This window comes from Zootermopsis nevadensis, unplaced genomic scaffold (genome assembly GCF_977971745.1).
Source record: "Zootermopsis nevadensis isolate Lab colony 2312 unplaced genomic scaffold, Znev_1.0 Znev_ptg000061l, whole genome shotgun sequence".
Classification (NCBI taxonomy): domain Eukaryota; kingdom Metazoa; phylum Arthropoda; class Insecta; order Blattodea; family Termopsidae; genus Zootermopsis; species Zootermopsis nevadensis.
In genome coordinates, this window is record NW_028259192.1 from 2,826,021 (window position 1) to 2,843,940 (window position 17,920).

The window sequence follows — 17,920 nt, forward strand, 5'->3', positions numbered from 1 at the left end:
TTAGGTGAAGGTCGCTTAATATGCTAACAAATTACTTGGCTTTTATGGAATCGGAAGGTTCATTACAATTCTCACATGTTCTGGTGAACATTTTCCATCATCCAATACACTTCACATGTGTTTATCAAATCATCTAATTTACTGCCTGCTGTTTGGTTATATTATGTATTATGACTTTAACTATAACTACTTAAGTTTTCTTTTTGACAAGCAGATATGCTAATGACAAAAAATAAAGTAGCGTGAGAATGCTAAAAAATTTCACACTGACTCAAAAACAAATGCATATGAACAAAATATATCAAAATTCTTTGTAAGTATAATACGTCAAGAATTACATTTAAGTAGAATACACAATCAACACATTTTAATATTATAATCTGCCTTTTTGACTACATTTATAGGTGAATGTTCACCATCATCTGGCCAATATACCCTACAGCCAATATTTTTGGATTTCTTCAATTAATACATACTGTGATGTATATCTCCAATCTTTGTGAATGGGGTGAGTATATTCACACCTGTAACGTTATACAGTTGTATAAGGTATCAATAACTATTTCTGATATATCTTCATGCCAAAATGTAGAATACTCTACAAAGGCTCAGTATATTAAATGATGACATTTTAGTTTCATTTTGTCAGAAACTCTGATGTTGCTGAACTAACTTTTTCCATCGATAAAACAAGCAAATTATGCAATAACACGTTTTTAAAATTATATTGAGTTAGGTTTATGTGGGGGAGAAAAATTACAGGTAGAGGATCAATTAACCTTCTTACCGACTGCACACCGATACCACCATTGAGACTACGTTATACATTTCCAGACAGAACATAGATGACTACATGATGATGGCAGAACAAAAGCTCCCGACATGCTTTGGGTTAACCTTCTGAAACACAGTTAATAACAGTCTGATTTTCAGAAAAGTTGCGTTGGTAATTCGTATTTGCATGCTCCGTGATTGTTGCTAGTTTATTTCAACATATATATATAGTGGAATTCGTCGTGATAGAACCAAATAAACAAGTTAATTTTATAGCATATGAATTTATTGTATTTTACAGAATCGAATCTGTCTTTATTTTATATATACATACAAAGAACATGAATATTCTTCCAAAGAAACGGTAATATAACGAGTAAAAACAATATTATTACCTTCTAGTATCTGATAAATTACTTTGTACCAAAGTATGGTTATGAAGAATGTAAACAATTCAGTTTAGCTCTATAAAACTTATGGTGATGAAACATGCAGTTTTGTTTTGTGTATGTGTACGAGAATTTTTAATGGCAAAGGCCATGATAGGGCAATTTAATAGAAACGTGATCATAGTTTTGAACTCCCGTATGGTCACTGACAGATGTAACGAAAGTTAATAGTCTGACAATAACAATGGTACATTCAACTTAAAATATTTCAGTGCTATGCGATTTCTCTAATTGTATTTTATGCTAAACAATAACATTTAGGAGCATTAAAATAATATATTTGGCACAGGAAGATGGCTGTCTTCTGGGTAGTACTCCATAGTCTAGTAGAAGTTTACCAGCGTTTCCGAGGTCCTTGTGATGAGTCCACATTGCCCTGATGATGGACCCTTAAAACACTCGAAAACATCTACCACATTACATGGTGCTACAACCCAGAAGGCAACCATCTTTGCCCTTGCCACTGTGATAACCTCAGATCCTATATATTTGAAATAAAAAATACTGGTATATTTATTTTACATTTTAAGCTTCTCACAATGTAAAGCTGCAAGCTGTGGGTTATTTGTCTTGTGCATAAATCTGGCATTGGAAATATATTTTACAGATGGCATGTGAGGACAAGAGAGAATATGGCCAGAGTGCGGCGTGACGAAGAAAGAGTAGCTGCTGAAAAAGAAGAACAGGAGAGGCGTACACAGTTAGCTGTACGTAATCAAAGAAATGCAATCTAAAATTGTTTAGAGGTTCTAAAATACCGTTCAGTAGAACTTCCAATTCAGATACTGTCTCCTAATCCTGTCAAGACCCACCAAAGCCTCATTTGTATCAAAGGAGTACCATATTATTTATGTTGGTGTTACAGCAGTGCATGAAGCTTGATATTGTGTATGCTACTACTTATACATGACCGTCTTGACCGAGAGGTTTAAACAGGAAATATGTCTTGAAGTGAGGTTCAAGTTAACTGATTCTCTGATTCATTGACACATCAAGATCAAGGTTGCACATTGTCCAATATTATTAGAGTTCATCTTTCTTGCTAGGAAAAAGATTAACGTATTAATGTTAAATTTACATGTTCATTTTGAGTTTAGATGGATTAAATATATTGAACATGATATAGTTTTTAATATCTCTTTGAAAATGATATTTCATGTTTGCCTGTCTTGAAGAATGTGTCTATGAAAGTTATTTTATCCTGTGCAGGAGGGGGAAGCAAGAAATGCAGCATTGCGAAAAAAATCGCTGTTGAGGCATGGACAAGTTGTTCCAAAATCTGAAGAACCCCAACGGCATATAAACTTATTTGAAGATCTTGAGAAAGGGGAGATTGTGTCAAATTCAACAAATACCGAGTATGAAAAGGAGAAAAAGGATGAACGGGAGAAATATGAGAAGCAGATAGGATACTTGACGTACCTTGGACAAGATACAGTAGAAGCGACTGGATCTGTGTCATGGTATAATAAGGTGGTATACCTTTGGTTACTTACACCCCTTTGGCTACCATGTGTATAACTATTGACTTGTAAACATTATTTCATACCCAATTTGTAGGTGTGTTTAAAACGTTTCCATACAAATTTGTAGAAATATTTCTAGCTCTGGTGGTCCATTAATTATCACTTCAACGAAGGTAAATTAAATTGTTTGCATGGCCACTGTATTGTTTTACTTTTTAAGAAAAATTCCTTCTTAAAAGTTGCATATTTTTTGAAGACCTAATACTGTATACCATTTTATACCCTTGTAATAAGTGGTGATTGTATCACACGCACCTAACAATTTTCTTCATTTGGCATGTGTTTATAAGAAATTAAAATGTACTTGGTTGGAATGTCTTATTATGTCAAAAAATTTGTATTAAACTTCATAAAAAATGGCAAATTGGTTAAAAGTTTGGGAGAGGGGACACAGATAACAGGGTTATCCCATAATCCTGCAGTTTTGTTAAGAAAGAAAAGAGGCTAAAATGAAAAGGTCTGATTTGTCCAGGAAACATCCCACATTTCACCATTCCAAAGATCAACTGGTCAATGCTGTTGAAGGAAATAATTGCTGTTTACACTGAGAATTATAGAATGCCTATAAATACAGAATCCATAGTGACTGATTCTTAAATCAGATGGTACAAATATTTCCTACTGGGCTTCAGAGGGTTAATTTATTGAAAAACAGTTATTTAAATCATAAGGGATTAACATTTGAATTTTGACATGAAAATCATTGGTCCAGTAGTGTTTTATATGATGAATCTGAGACTTTTAAGACTATTTTTTTCCTTGTAAACATAGAACTCTGTATTTATTTTTCACAAATCATGGATCATTCTTTGGCATTACAGTGTCTGCAATTCAATTGGTCGTATAGTCATACTTCAAAAAATGCAGGAAGAAAGAAAGAAAGACCACACGTCAAAATCTTATACACGATTCATAGTGCTGCCCATAATAGTATGTTGAAATTTTTTGTTATCCTACTGAAAGAGCATTTGTAACTTTATAAAACCCTGTTTGATATTACAGCTTCCTGACAGAAGTTCACCTGAAAGTGATCGCAAAAAGATTAAACTTCTAGGTGACCCATTGGATGATATTAAGCACTATCTGGGCCTTCCAGAAGTCAAAACTAATAGCAGGAAGAATAGAGATGAAGAGAAGAGAAAATGTACAGAGAGTAGCACAAGGAGGGCAAATAAATCAAAAGAGAAGGCATACAAACATAAAAGCAAAAAGAGATTACAGAGAAAAGATCCCAGTACAAATTCTGGAAATGCCTCATCATCTGAAGTAAGTAAGCTTTTGGCTTCAAGCTTCCATGGCTACAAACCCAGTAAAATCTTCCTGGGTCATCAGCTGCATTAAGTGGTGAAAAGAAATCAATGTTTTAGGAACCGCCTGTCCCCATGGTTCCAAAAATGCTGGTTTCTTTCTGGATGCAGATGGTGCTTCAAAAGATCTTATAAAGGAAGCTCTTCTTACCAAATTATGGTTTCAAGGATCATTAATTAGACCCGGAGTACTGCTTCATGACTTGTGTGTTCGAGACGGGCAAGAGAGATTCGTTACTTAAATTATGCAGTTTCAATTGCAGAGGTTACTCATTGTCAATTGAAAAGGAAATAACCATGGATAAGGATTTGAAAAGAGGTGATTGTGACCTGTTTCAAGATGTTGCCTTAGCATTCACTTGGAGGAAACCATAAATATCCTGCTAAGATTGCTGGTAACCCAGCTGAGATTTTAATTGCGTATTCTCTGATACAAGTATTTTAAATACATCAGCAAGATTGAGGTTGATACTTCATAATTATAGCAGTTTTACAGGATAATATAGGATGTGTGATCCTTTCTAAAATTTAAATTTGCAGTTTGTCCCAAAAATTCATGGACATTGAAAATCTCAGAAACTTAAGTCCAGAAAATGTAAACTTAATTTCAACTGAATTTTTCACATTGAAGGCTTGACATAATAAAGGATGAGCACTAAAGTATTTCACAATTTCAAAATTATACAGAAAACAAATGCAGCATACTTACTACTCCACACCTACACCAATCAATGAATAAGTCTCAAAGTTTTGTACACAACTCCCAGAAAACTGGTATGTGCTCTGCAAATAACACGGCAGATGTCAAGACGATAATTTAACCCATCCCAAACTTTCTGCAGAATGTGCCTATTGTTAAAAGCTATGTAACTTGTGATTCAAATATCTTGTACCGGGCATAAATGAATACTCAGCTTGGTGGTTCCATGTGAAATTGTTTGCAAAATGCACATTTTACAGCTTTCCTCACTAACTGCATAACAAAATAACTGTTGTAGGGTATCAGTTATCAAAACTAGTGGCATCTAGTGGAGGTATGCAACAACAATAATCACCTGGGTCATTTGAAACAAAACTTTCAGGGTTTTTGTATCAGTTGGTGTGGGTGTGAAGTTCTCAGTTTGCCGCATTTGTCTTCTGTATCATTTTCTTACATTCTATGTAAGAACAACTGTGACTTTCCTATGCCATTCTAGCACATGTCCCAAAGCTGAAGGTCATCTAAGGAACCATATCCTTACAACAGATTATTAAGAGTCCAGGCCTTTCATAGTTTCTCCACTCACTTTCTTCGTAGGGATTCTTGGGTCTGGTGTCTTACAAGAAGGCATAGCTATCGTAGCCATTTTCCTCTCTGCTTTTACGTAATTAAAGTTAAGTATGTTGAATAAAAATACTAAACACATTTAACTGTTATCACAATCCTAAGGTTCAGTGGCACTAAACAAAGCATCTTACCACTTACCTATCTTGAGTCCCTTCACTGTATCCCCATAACCCATCTTACAATGTTACTACCCAACTACCCATTTTCTTCTATTGCAGAATGCCGATGAGACTGAATCCAGCTCGACAAAAGATCCCATCAATTTGGAGCACCTGCGGGCACAACGGCTGAAACGAGAACAAGAAGAACGGAAACGATCAGAAGCCCTTTTGGCTAGACTTCGTGGAGAACCTGATCCAGAATCCAGTAAATCAGACGCAGTACCTTCTGTAACACAGTGCTATAACTCTCAGTTCAACCCTCATCTGGCACGGCAGAACAAGCTGTGAATCAGCTGTTCCTTCCTGCTCATCAAGCAGAAAGAACATTCTGTACATACTGGTGTGTGTGATCCAGGCTTCTTTTCTTGTAAATGAAAATTGCAAATTGAAAATCTATTATAAAGATTTTGAAGAGTACAGCATAATTTTTACTTCCTTTCAACTCCATGTCTCTCCTGGATATTTCCATCACATTCATATGGGATGCTGCACATACGATTCTTTGATTCCTTATCTGACTTGGAGGCACTTCAAGATGAAGCTGTAAAATTGTCTCTCTTAGTTACACCTTGTGTGTAAATATGCAAGGAAAATCACCTTGGAATATATAATTCGTTTATCGTGCATTTTTCTAAACTGTATTGTAGTATCCCAGGTCCCCCAGAGTCGTTGGACTCTTGACCTTTGGACTAAGGATAAACTACTGCAGATGAGCCGAACGGATGTTTCTGTGTTCAGGTGGCTGTGGAGCTGCTGGATAAGGCGTCACTTAAGAGTGATATAGCTCAAAGTGCACTCTTTGGATGTGCTTTATTGACAGAGCTGCTGATACAATCGGTGAGGTTGCTGAGACTTCGGAGACCCAAGAGCAGAGATTCGAATTGAGTGCAGCGTAACTGCCGGTGCTGAAAGGTTGTAGTTACTCCCCATCTTAAATTTTCGAGGGGCATATATATGCTTCAATAAAGGAATTACCGTGAGGTAGGGTACCAAAATATTCTCAATTTCTCTGCCTCAGGGAGTCTTGGTCTCAACATAACATGTTTTCCCAGTTCAAGGGTAGTTGTAAACATACATGGTTCCGTGCCCTCTGGCCTTTTAAATCTATGTAGGTTAAATTCAGGGTGTTTACTTCCTTCGACCGCAGTTCCTGCTCTTTGGATTCCATAACACAAATTTCTAACATTTCTCAAATATCAGCACAAATAACAAGTTTATAATAGCTTAATAATAGACTGCATTCTCAATACGTGGTTCGTGACCCACAGATACGACAGTATTTATTGTTGTATTCAGTATTCTGTTACAAGTTGCTTCTTATTCATATTTATTCTTTTGCACCACTTTTTCAGTACATCTTGCCACATTTGAAGATAAGAATAAAAATGCCTCCTCGCAGAACAATAACTCCACCACTATTGCAGGAGCTATGTTTAATGGAGGTGATGAATTACCTTGAGAGGGAGATATTATTCTGTAGCCAGGTGCGACGTTATGAACATAATTCCCTTTTGTTACGCCGAAGAGGTATTAATGCTGACAGCCTTATTGCAGAACTTCGAGGTCATCTGGATGTTCTTCCCCCGTTACTTAGTGGGATGGTTCGACAAGGATTGACAAACAATTATGTGTTTATATTTGTTTTTTGCAGCAATTGAAATAGCACATATATATATATATATATATATATTAACAGTCTCATATATCAGTAATACTATATCAATATATTAACTTTTAATGAAGTCCACTGTAAGAACCGCCTAATTATTTACCTTTATAACTGTTTATAAGTATCCTCATCTGAAGCCCAGTTCTCCGTAAGGATACCCCTAACATTGACAGCATTACGAGTATTAAAATAGCAGATGAAGATCATAGTTCTCTTGCACAACCAAATCCTTGAGTCTGCGAAATTCCCAAGAACGTATGTCCCATGATCCTAGTTCACCTAAACGGATCAGACGTGGACAGCATGCTAAAAGCATATCTACACTTTTCTTGGTCAGCTCCACATTCTTAAGTATCAGCTGTCAACAGAAAAATTAACAACACACAATGTACACAAATAACCAGTGAACATAGTAACTTTTGTTTTATAAAGCAACAGAATTCTAGATCAACCAAACAGTTATTAGCTTATGAAGGCCTCTGATTCATGGAGTTAGTTACAGATGTTAACACAGAAGACTGTCAGAATTTCTACACAATGTGCACTAAGCTGATCAAATCAAAGACCAATTTTCAGGTTTAATGACAAACATTACTCGTGAAGCAAACATTCCTCTTCTACATGGGGTGACAGGAATCCTTATCATCTCCCAAAACCTGACACATTCAACATTTCTCCTGTTTGGAAAATACTTTGCTTATTTCCTGACCTCTCTGTCTGAAGCAGGAGCATCATTTAAGTATTCACACTTGTTGAGCCATTCATCATTCAATTCTGCATTTAAAACTGCAGAACTGTCATTAAACCACAATATACATAACCTCACATAAAATGATTTATGCCAATTTCTTTCAACCTAGAACTGCGTTCTACAATCCACCAGCTTTTATTTTTAGAATCATACCAGTGAATGAAACTGCACTGCACTTTAAAATATTATTTATATTATTACCACTTCCAGAAAATGCAATGAATATCTCCTGAGCCAGTAAGCTAGGTCATCATCTTTCAGGTTTTGGATCCGTGTTATTTCAATACTACGTAGCTTTGTTCCATTCGTCATGAACATAGCTGCGCACTCCAACGAAATGGTACATGTCACCTGAAACGGAGACAAGTTAGCTAACTTTCACTGAAGGAATGACACTGTAAAGTAAATATAACCACATCCTTGCTTGTAGTTTATTAGTACCTTAAGTTCCTGGAGTTCAGTATAGATGAGTGTCCTGTTAGTTGGAAGTGTAACAGTTTCAGAAGGTACCTCAGAAACAATCAGTTTCTCCAGAAGACGACAGCATTGGCCCACAACTCCCAAATCAACACCAGTGCTTGATATCTGGGGAAAAACCAACAAAAAATTAATTATAATATGGCAGAATATTAATAAAGTGAAATTCTAAGGATCAAAAATTCCTTAGCTGTAAAGGATTTCTTTGTAAGGATGTTCCATGAAAACATACTGTACTTATAAGCGTAATTCTCGCCCTCAAACAATTCATGCACCCTCATTTTTCACTGCAAAATTAAGAAAAAATCCTCAAATGTTTCAAATTCCTTGAATATTTCAGACCAGATACGTGGTCATTGAGGTTACATAAAGAAAAATTACAAATGTTAAAATAATTATTATTGTAAGGATTTGTAAGAATCTCGTCCTTACCTACTTGAACAGTGGTAAGAACAAAAATCCTCACTAGATAATTATACTTCCAGTCAATAGTTAGCCCAATGCAAGTTTTAAAATTGAAGATTCAGACAGTAAACATTTATGCACATACACCAGAATACTACAGCAAGACACTCCTAACAGTGAAAACCTCAAATCTTACTGGCAGAAGACAGACAACGGATGATCTTACTACAACATTGATAGCTTGTAATAAGCGGCAGAGGGCACATTTTTCATAACATTCCCACCTGCAACTGAATGAGGTTCGGAGTGTGCTTCAGCCCAGCCAAGATGTCTTCAGAGTGGATATTCTCCAACGTTAAACTCCTCAGCATTCTAAATGCTGATAAATTCTGTAATTAAAAAATAAAGACTTCACATCCTTTATCCTTCCTCTATTGTAAAATCATGAAGATGTATTCTACATTTCTTCATATTTGAATATTTTCCCAATGAATCAGGTTATCCCATAACCAAATTGCCTTTACTTGAATAGGTGCAATAATCCTGCACAAGCTTTGAGTACAATGGTCAGAGGTGAGAAAAAACTCAACTTCTATGATCAGAACCTGTTACAAATTACAGTCTATTTCCCTTCCTCACCTTGGGACTTCAAAAAGTCATTTACCACACCAAAAGAAGGGAACATTTTTATCTTTTTAACAACTTCAAGGAGAATCTGAGGTATAACACAATCACATCTGTTCCACAATACACTAAGACACCACAATCAGTATATCTGACACGGCGACAAGTTCACAGCAATTATACACCAATAGCAAGTTTCTCAGTCCTGGCTATGGCACATATTGGTTGCTGATTAATTAATTTCATATCCAAAAACCATACAATCTTAAATTAAACTACTGAATAACAGAAGACAGCAACAGACAAATGGCGCCCTAAACTACACAAATGGAAGCAAGCATACTCCATCTGATCCACTTTTCACATACACACAAATGTAAGTGCTTAAATTATCACAGCCACCACATTGATGACAGATAATACGTTTTACCTAAAACATATTGCTAAATTTAACAAACCCTCTTCAAATGTTAATTGCATACAAGGAACACCATCTTCATGCATTTTAACTATAAAGGCAGTGTTAATAAGTAATCAATCATAACAAAATTAAACTCGCATAATTTTCATAACTAAGACACAAGTCACAAACTCACATCAAAATTAAGTCTCCGTTGCGCACAAGAACCAAAATAAAGGGATTCTAATGCTGGACAACAGTTGGCCAGAACATTCAGCCGAGCTTTGGAATATCCACGGTAGAATGCCTGGAACATTTTGTAGAAATATCACCAGATTTTATATTGGTCTATAATAGAATTAGAATAAATTTTGGACATCACCCAACCCTGAAAAAAAAATTGTAAATGCTGGCTCAGAGCAATGCATACCAAATCTCTGTATATATAATACCAACAGAACTGAACATTTCACCATTAGCACCTTTTATGTTATGTTATTAAATTAGCCAAAAGAATAAACAGACAAGATCTCATCAATCATCCAAAAAAAAAAAACTCATAATCCTGATCAAAAGGGAAAATACCCTTAGAAAACATGTTAACATGAAACAATTTTTTCAATATCTACAGTTAGCTTACTAAACGCAATGTTCGAAGGGGTGATGGTAGTAATTCATTTAGAGAGGCAGTATCAATGGCACAGGTTATTAAACATCCAAAGTAATGATAGAATTACTATGTTACAAGGATAGAGAAGGAATATTTGCAAGTACTATCCTAGAACTCTCAACTGAAAGTACATAAGAAAATATAAACTCTTTTAGATCTGTTCAAAAACAAACAAACATAATTCAATAATTCATAGTTTTGTGTATTCTACTGGGTAAAATCTATTTACGAAGATACAAACAATTGGAATGTATTCTGAACTCAAAACGAAATTATTTTTCTGTAATCAGAAGAAAAGAAGTTAAGGAGAGTCATACATGTTTCAGTTTAAAGCTTAGCCAAGGTCTACACTCCAGTATACACAGCCACCTCATTCCACCAGCTGCAAACGTAAAGTTGCCAAGTGAAGTGAGGTTGGGTATCACCCTCAGCACGAAGGCTGCACCTTTGGCTCTGACTTGTGTTTCTCCAAGGAGCAGCACCTCCAAGGTCTGACACAGCGGGTTCAAGTCTTCCTTATACATACTGTCCTATCAACAGAAATTTCACCCTCATATGAGTACACCGAATTATATTTCACAAAAACTGTTTGACCAATCTGACACCTGTACTTTTGATACATATAAAACCACAATAACTGTACTTCTGGATTAGCACTGCATAGACCAATTTTATTTCCCCACGTATCGGAGCGAGGTTGGTCAATAACCAACCTCGCTCCGATACGATGTACTTCTGATCTCTCCTCTTACAACTTCAAGATTACTTCTCTGACCAATATACGCAGCATTATCATCACTCCGACAATATGATTGTATCAATAATATTTAATACAACAACAAATGTTGATACAATGTGAAAAATGAAGAAATGATACGAAAAATTAAAAATTAGTAATTGAATTAAGAGTTTATAACATACACCTGATGACGGCTCTATGAAAGCCGAAACATGTCGAGAATGTTCCATATGTAAATCGAGTACTCGATGCGGAACAAAGGATAATATTTTAACCATTTAATTATCTTACATTACTTTATTGTGATTGACGGACAATTTTAATATATTTTAATACTATTTTTAAATAAAAACCATCACAATCATCTTGAAATGGATAGCAGCAAATATAAATAATTATGTGATCCAGTGAATGGAGTGAGAAGACATAGCATTCAGAATGATTCAGCAAGAATCACTCGTACATTCTTTGTTTATTCCTACATTTCACGCCATATTTTGAATGCAGAATGTTGAGGAAGCACATGATGGATTTGATACAAAAACTGAGACATTATATTAAAGAATTAAGAACCTGTCTACAGATTTGATGTTGAGACCTCATCTATACACCATTTACTAAAAATGTGTCAGAGGATTTAACAATTTATAACACATACATAGAGTCTAGAAACACACGCTGGTGAAAAATCATCCACTCTGTCAGAGACTTCCCAGCCAGTAGCCAGTCACTAAACCTCACATAACTCTACAAACTGACTGCATTAAGAGTGAGTAATGCTGCAGACTGTATTTATTCGTTTCATATGACTCTAACTGTAAACAGCAATTATTTCCATGAACTGTATTAAAAAACTAATCTTTGTAATGGGAACATGAGCTTTCTTTGAGTTACAGACGGAAAGTTTAATTATCAATATGGGTTTCAGTTCAGAGGCTCAAATAAAACATATCTCCTTCAGTTTAAAATTAATGGAAAGCAGGGATTACCCAGATTTTAAGAGATAAAATGTCCAGCTTTGATGAAAAGTTCAAGCGGTAATATTTTCTGTGATGGACCACTTTCATAAATAGCTGTGTGTGAAATAATGAATGGCTACAAAATTTTTGAAGAAAAAATGTATGATGAATTATGACAATATGCTGGGTATACATACATCTTTATTACATTCCATGGATCCAAAAGTTAGTCAGATGACAATAGGATGTAGAATAAGTCATAATAATACAATACATGTCACAAAAATACAAACAAAGGGTTCACATGAAGTAGAGATAAGTTACAAATAAATCCACCCATTATATTATATTATTATAAGTGTTCTGTCTGCCGACAGGTCCATATGAACAGGATCCTTCCATCCTTTTCTCGGATTGGGACCTGTTCATATACGTTCTTGGCAGATGATCCAGAAGTGGTTTGGCATTGCCTTCTTCTGTGTGTGAATGGAGTAATTGTTGGGATGCCACGGAGGAAAACTCCGTGTTGCCTAGACCACGGCCTTGCCCAACACAAGTTATAAATTTGGGCACCGCCGGGAATCGAACCCGAGACCCCAGGATTACAAGGCCAGCGTTCTAACCGCTAGACCACCGTGGCACGGTACCCATTATATACAATAGATAAATTACGACTTACTTGTAAACATTAGAAATTCATCGACAGAGTAAAAGGAGTGTGTAATTAAGTATCTTTTTAATGCTGGTTTAAATTGTGCCTTTTTATTTACAAGAATTGTGAGATTTGATGGTAGATTGTTGAAAATTTTGATCCCTGTATAATATGCACTCTTCTGAAAACATGAGAGGTTGGCGATTGGTCTATGAAGCTGATTTTTATTCCTTATTATATGCACTACTGATGTCCACCTGTAATAAATACGTAAACATTGAGTAAGACTCAGCAGACTGCAGTGTTTCTCCCCACTAAAATTAAAGTCAACAAACATAAATGAATGCATACTTACAACACGCGCATCTGAGGCATTATTTGGAGGTGAACGAACACAAAGGTGGACAAGATCGGAATACGTGACTTGTGATCCAGTGATGTCCAGTGTCTGGAGCTGGTGGCAATTCTGTCCAATAGCAGCCATCGTGAGAAAACCTTGCACTGTATTCTTCAGAACGAGTTTAGTTAGTAATGGACAGTTGGAACTGAGTGTACTAAGACATGGTTGGAATTTCAATACTCCTCCTACTTCAAATTTTTCGGATAGCAAGACAAATCTGAAATTTTATATAATTCAAATTAGGTTACTTACAGATGATCTATTAACTGATTAGGTTTTTTAGCACTGGATGAGAACCACATGTGGTGAAATGAGGAATGGGCAGCAAGTTTTTTTTAAGGCTTTAACCTACATATATGTTGCACTGGCTTAGAGCTGTAAGAACTGTGGAAAAACATACAGATATTGAATTAGACAGCTAAAATTCTTGCAGGAAGATCTGTCTCTGTGGGAAACACAGACTTATAAATTTTTTTTGAAAATTTGAAGGGATAAATTTGGAAACTGTGTTTGTCTAGGCTTAAATAACATGAAATTAGTCTTAACATTTCTGGAATAAATTACACTGTAAGCCAATGATATATATATATAAAGACATACAGAACTGCCATTTATAACACTCGACAATCCTTGGATACATTCAACCTCATTTCATTTCATTTCATTTCAATAAGACCATTTTCTAAGCTGTATTTAAATAATATGTTATTCATTGTTTTCTCTTTTGTGTGTGTGTTTATAAATGAAATACAGTTCTCTAACATGCAATAAATCACCTTTCAAGACCAGTGCATTTCTTGAGCAACAGAGGCCAGAACTCAGGATCAATTTGAAGTTCAAATTCCCCAAATTCCAGCGTCTTCACTACTTGGTTCAGTAAAATATCAAGCATTCCCACCAAGATCCCTGGCTTGTTGGCAATGGATCTTGAATTCTTCAGCAACCTGAAAATGGAACACAATGCAAATTCTATAAACATTCACATAATCAATACTCCGGCATAATTTCAACATTTATGAAATTTGGTGAATATCAAACAATGTGAACCCACTTGTATCTATCAATAGACTTTTTCATGTTTCATTAAAATGTTGTTCAGCCTTTAACAGACAGTATTATGGTCATCTAGGAAACGGAAGTGGAACAGAAACAAGGACTGTCTAATCCATTCTTCAGGTGGCATTAAAAGGGTGCATTTTATTCATGTAAGACAGCCTGCTGTCTACGTACATGCAACATCCTTTAAATGAGGCAAACAGCAGCCAGAAGGGAGGGCAATATCAGGTCAGAACATGCTTTTGCAACTCACTTACAACAGGCATCATTACACTGCTCATTTTAATTAGATAAGTGAGCAAGTGAAATGTATGAAACTTATGCATGTTAAGATTAATAACAATTCCAGGTGGAGTTAGCCCCTTCTATCAAACACAATGAACAAGTATTGTCACCTGAAAGTGGGAGCAGAAACGTAGTGATTTCGTTTCAGAATGCTGAACAATGCATCAAATGCAGAAAACAGCAATATTTAAAGCAAAATAATATCTTACACACAAAGTGGGACCAGTCTGCATGCACCAAAACATCTTCAATAGTATTATGGGATCAGAAAATTATCTGCCTGTTCATATTAATTAAGGGCCTCCATGGCAGGACATTTTGTCTTAATTAAATGCTTAAAATTATGCATAAAAACCTAAATTCCTGTACATCAAAGGTTTAAGATTAGAATCTTTAACCTGTATTCATATACTCCTTTAGGATCTCATCTCATGGTAAGCATGAAGTCCATCAAGAAGTGTTTACTGCTTACAACATCATGACACTGAGGCCCTAATCATAGAGGCACTAAGAACCTCTAAAATGTCAGTCAACTTCTATAAGAGTGCACAGCACAATATCCCAGAAGGCTGTCATCTTCAAGGTGATTCTGGCTACACATACTAAATTCTCACCTTTCCCATTATCTCTGTTGGTCCTGCATGAACCTACACACAACTAATTATATTAAATTAATCAAACCTATTTACATAAGTCATCTAGAATAGAACAGAACAGAATTTATTTACATTTACAGATCCTTCATAGGAGGAAGCAAAGGATACAGAACATGTAATGGCACAAATACTTTTTCCTAATACAAACAAAATTTACGTAGTTATGACAGTGATTTACAGTCAGCAACAGGAATACTGAAAAAATGATTACAGAAGAAATCATAATCACTATTTTTTGCATGTATTTATAATAGCTGAGAATTTCTGGTTGAGGTAGATTCTTCTAAGTTGGAGTAGAAGGAGTGAGACAAGACATACTCTTAGTGAATGCTTAAACTTCTTTATATAGTGATTCAGACTCTTTACAGTGACTGAGAAGATTATTGAACTGCTTAGTTCCAGTATGGTAAACTCCTTTTAATTCATACTCAATGGCACTGGCAGTAACCAACTCTGCAGTCTGACCCCAAGTGCTATTTCAATTGCTGCAAAAAACAAATATAAACACATACTTGTTTATCAATCCTTGTCGAACAATCTCATTAAGTAACGGAGGAAGAACATCCAGATAACCTCGAAGTTCTGCAATAAGGCTGTCAGCATTAATACCTCTTCGGCGTAACAAAAGAGAATTATGTTCATAACGTCGCACCTGGCTACAGAATAATATCTCCCTCTCAAGGTAATTCATCACCTCCATTAAACATAGCTCCTGCAATAGTGGTGGAGTTATTGTTCTGCGAGGAGGCATTTTTATTCTTATCTTCAAATGTGGCAAGATGTACTGAAAAAGTGGTGCAAAAGAATAAATATGAATAAGAAGCAACTTGTAACAGAATACTGAATACATCAATAAATACAGTTTAGAAAATTGCACGATAAACGAATTAAGATTCCGTTAACTTCAGATATATTCCAAGGTGATTTTCCTTGCATATTTAACAAGACACAAACAAACCTGGAGCATCTGCTAACGCATATTAATAATTAGAAACAGTGTTCTAATACCCAAAACAAAATATGCTTCACTTCAGTCTATAAGTACGATACACGAAAAACTGTAAATTCTTTACTTACTTATCCAACAATACTTCGCTAATACACCAAGCAGATGACAAAATCATGCTACTTGGAAAGGATTTTTAAAACCGTCAAACACATTCCACCACGAATAAACTATCCAGAATAGAACAGAGAACACATTACCAGCAAAATGTACGCTAAAGCAGACAGAAACGAAACTACCTCGTTGTTCATGGCTGACACCAATTCTACCAACATTAGTTGGGTAATCGGGATCACAAAATTCTTGGACTATGTCCATCGTCCTGGTTTTAAAAAGAACTACGTTTCGGAAGCTGGATCTGCTTCCATCCTCGGGTTACAGAATGGGTAAAGGAGCATCTACTCAGTTGGGTTCGATAGGTCAAACTAACATCAATCACAGTAACTGGTGTTAGCTCTCCCTCATTTAACCTGTGGACAGATGCGACCCAGCTTCTGAAACGTAATTATTTTTAAAACCATAGACGATGGACATAGTCCAAGAATTTAGTGATCCCGATTGTAACACATTATCGTCAGTACCCTATAATATTGATGATTGGTATTTACATTCTAGTTGCCAACGTAGGCAACTGCGTCTACTGCATTCTACCCATAACATATCATTCGGTAAAAATGGCAAATACTATCCAACCCACCAATAAATTTTACAACCCTGCTCCTTCGTTCGGGCTGTTGCGCCATAGTAGAAGGAGAGATAATTTTCCTACCTTAGCTTCAAAATACATGAGAAAGTTTGTGTCAGCTGCAGTATGCCATGCTTTGTGACAGCAGGTCCGTGTTAAGTCATGTATTTACTGATTTCAATAATGGTATTGGAGTGGCACTCATGTTAATATCAGAGTCGGTCAATTACTATAAGAATGATGAGAGACTCTCAGGCAACAAGCCCCATCAGGTGGCTGAATGGTGAATAAACCGTTTCTTCTGCAAACGTTTCTAAAGCTTGTTGCCAAGACTTTAATCAACTTCGGTCCCAGCGAAAGCTTCTCTTTATATACTAGAAGAATGCTGGAAAGAACACTTCACTTCCTTCAGATCCTCCAAGGAAGAAATTAGTAGTAGTTCTTTTCTTTTCATTTTGTGCATGAAGATGTTTATGTTTAGTAGTTTGGGTTGTTTTTTGACTGTATATTACATTGGCTCCTTTTTACTTCATAAAGGACATGATGTGCAAGCAAACACACACAAAATTTTAGGTATATGATGTACCAGGTTAAATGAGTGTTCAAAACAAGAGAAAGGAGACAACAAACTTGGAAAATGTGTTGTTATGGATGACACTTTCTATTCAGACAGCTTTTCTAATTAATGGGTTTGCATAAATTCTTCTTTCTGTGGCTCTACAACCCAGTGTGGGTCTTGGCCGCCTCCTGTCGGAGATTTCTTAGTCTTCCAAGTGTGCACCTGAGAACAGTGAGTGACCAGCCCACTGCCTATACACAATTTCAATCCTGATTTTGTCTGCTAGAGCCATCTAGTAGAGAATCAGAAGAGACATGGTTGAGAAATGGCCGTTGAATTTTGCTTATGAAACATTTCGTTCATGCTCATAAGGTTCTTTTAAT

At 35.8% G+C, this 17,920-nt stretch overlaps 1 protein-coding gene and 1 non-coding gene across 2 annotated transcripts; one reads left to right on the forward strand and one right to left on the reverse strand.

The window, feature by feature from the left end:
- The first annotated feature begins 954 nt into the window (after positions 1 to 954).
- On the forward strand, positions 955 to 5,961 carry LOC110840422 (leukocyte receptor cluster member 1 homolog). Its single transcript, XM_022085462.2, has 5 exons — positions 955 to 1,138; positions 1,831 to 1,930; positions 2,433 to 2,696; positions 3,752 to 4,015; positions 5,602 to 5,961. The coding sequence occupies exons 1-5, from the start codon at positions 1,116 to 1,118 to the stop codon at positions 5,830 to 5,832; spliced, it is 882 nt and encodes a 293-aa protein (XP_021941154.2). The 5' UTR covers positions 955 to 1,115; the 3' UTR covers positions 5,833 to 5,961.
- A 1,355-nt stretch (positions 5,962 to 7,316) lies between these two features.
- On the reverse strand, positions 7,317 to 16,875 carry LOC110840421 (uncharacterized). The gene is made up of 10 exons (XR_015532675.1): positions 16,533 to 16,875; positions 15,800 to 16,071; positions 14,067 to 14,234; positions 13,246 to 13,507; positions 10,858 to 11,070; positions 10,067 to 10,177; positions 9,131 to 9,235; positions 8,406 to 8,549; positions 8,166 to 8,315; positions 7,317 to 7,571 (listed from the first exon to the last, which is right to left on the reverse strand). It is a non-coding gene; the product is annotated as an uncharacterized LOC110840421 (transcript).
- Between the last annotated feature and the right edge of the window lie 1,045 nt (positions 16,876 to 17,920).

Excerpts from the sequence above, each read along its gene's own strand:
- LOC110840422 (XM_022085462.2), top strand. The coding sequence starts at position 1,116 with ATGAATATTCTTCCAAAGAAACG. Across the intron at positions 1,931-2,432 it reads AGAGGCGTACACAGTTAGCT|GAGGGGGAAGCAAGAAATGC; the intron begins GTACGTAATCAA and ends TATCCTGTGCAG. Across the intron at positions 4,016-5,601 it reads GAAATGCCTCATCATCTGAA|AATGCCGATGAGACTGAATC; the intron begins GTAAGTAAGCTT and ends CTTCTATTGCAG.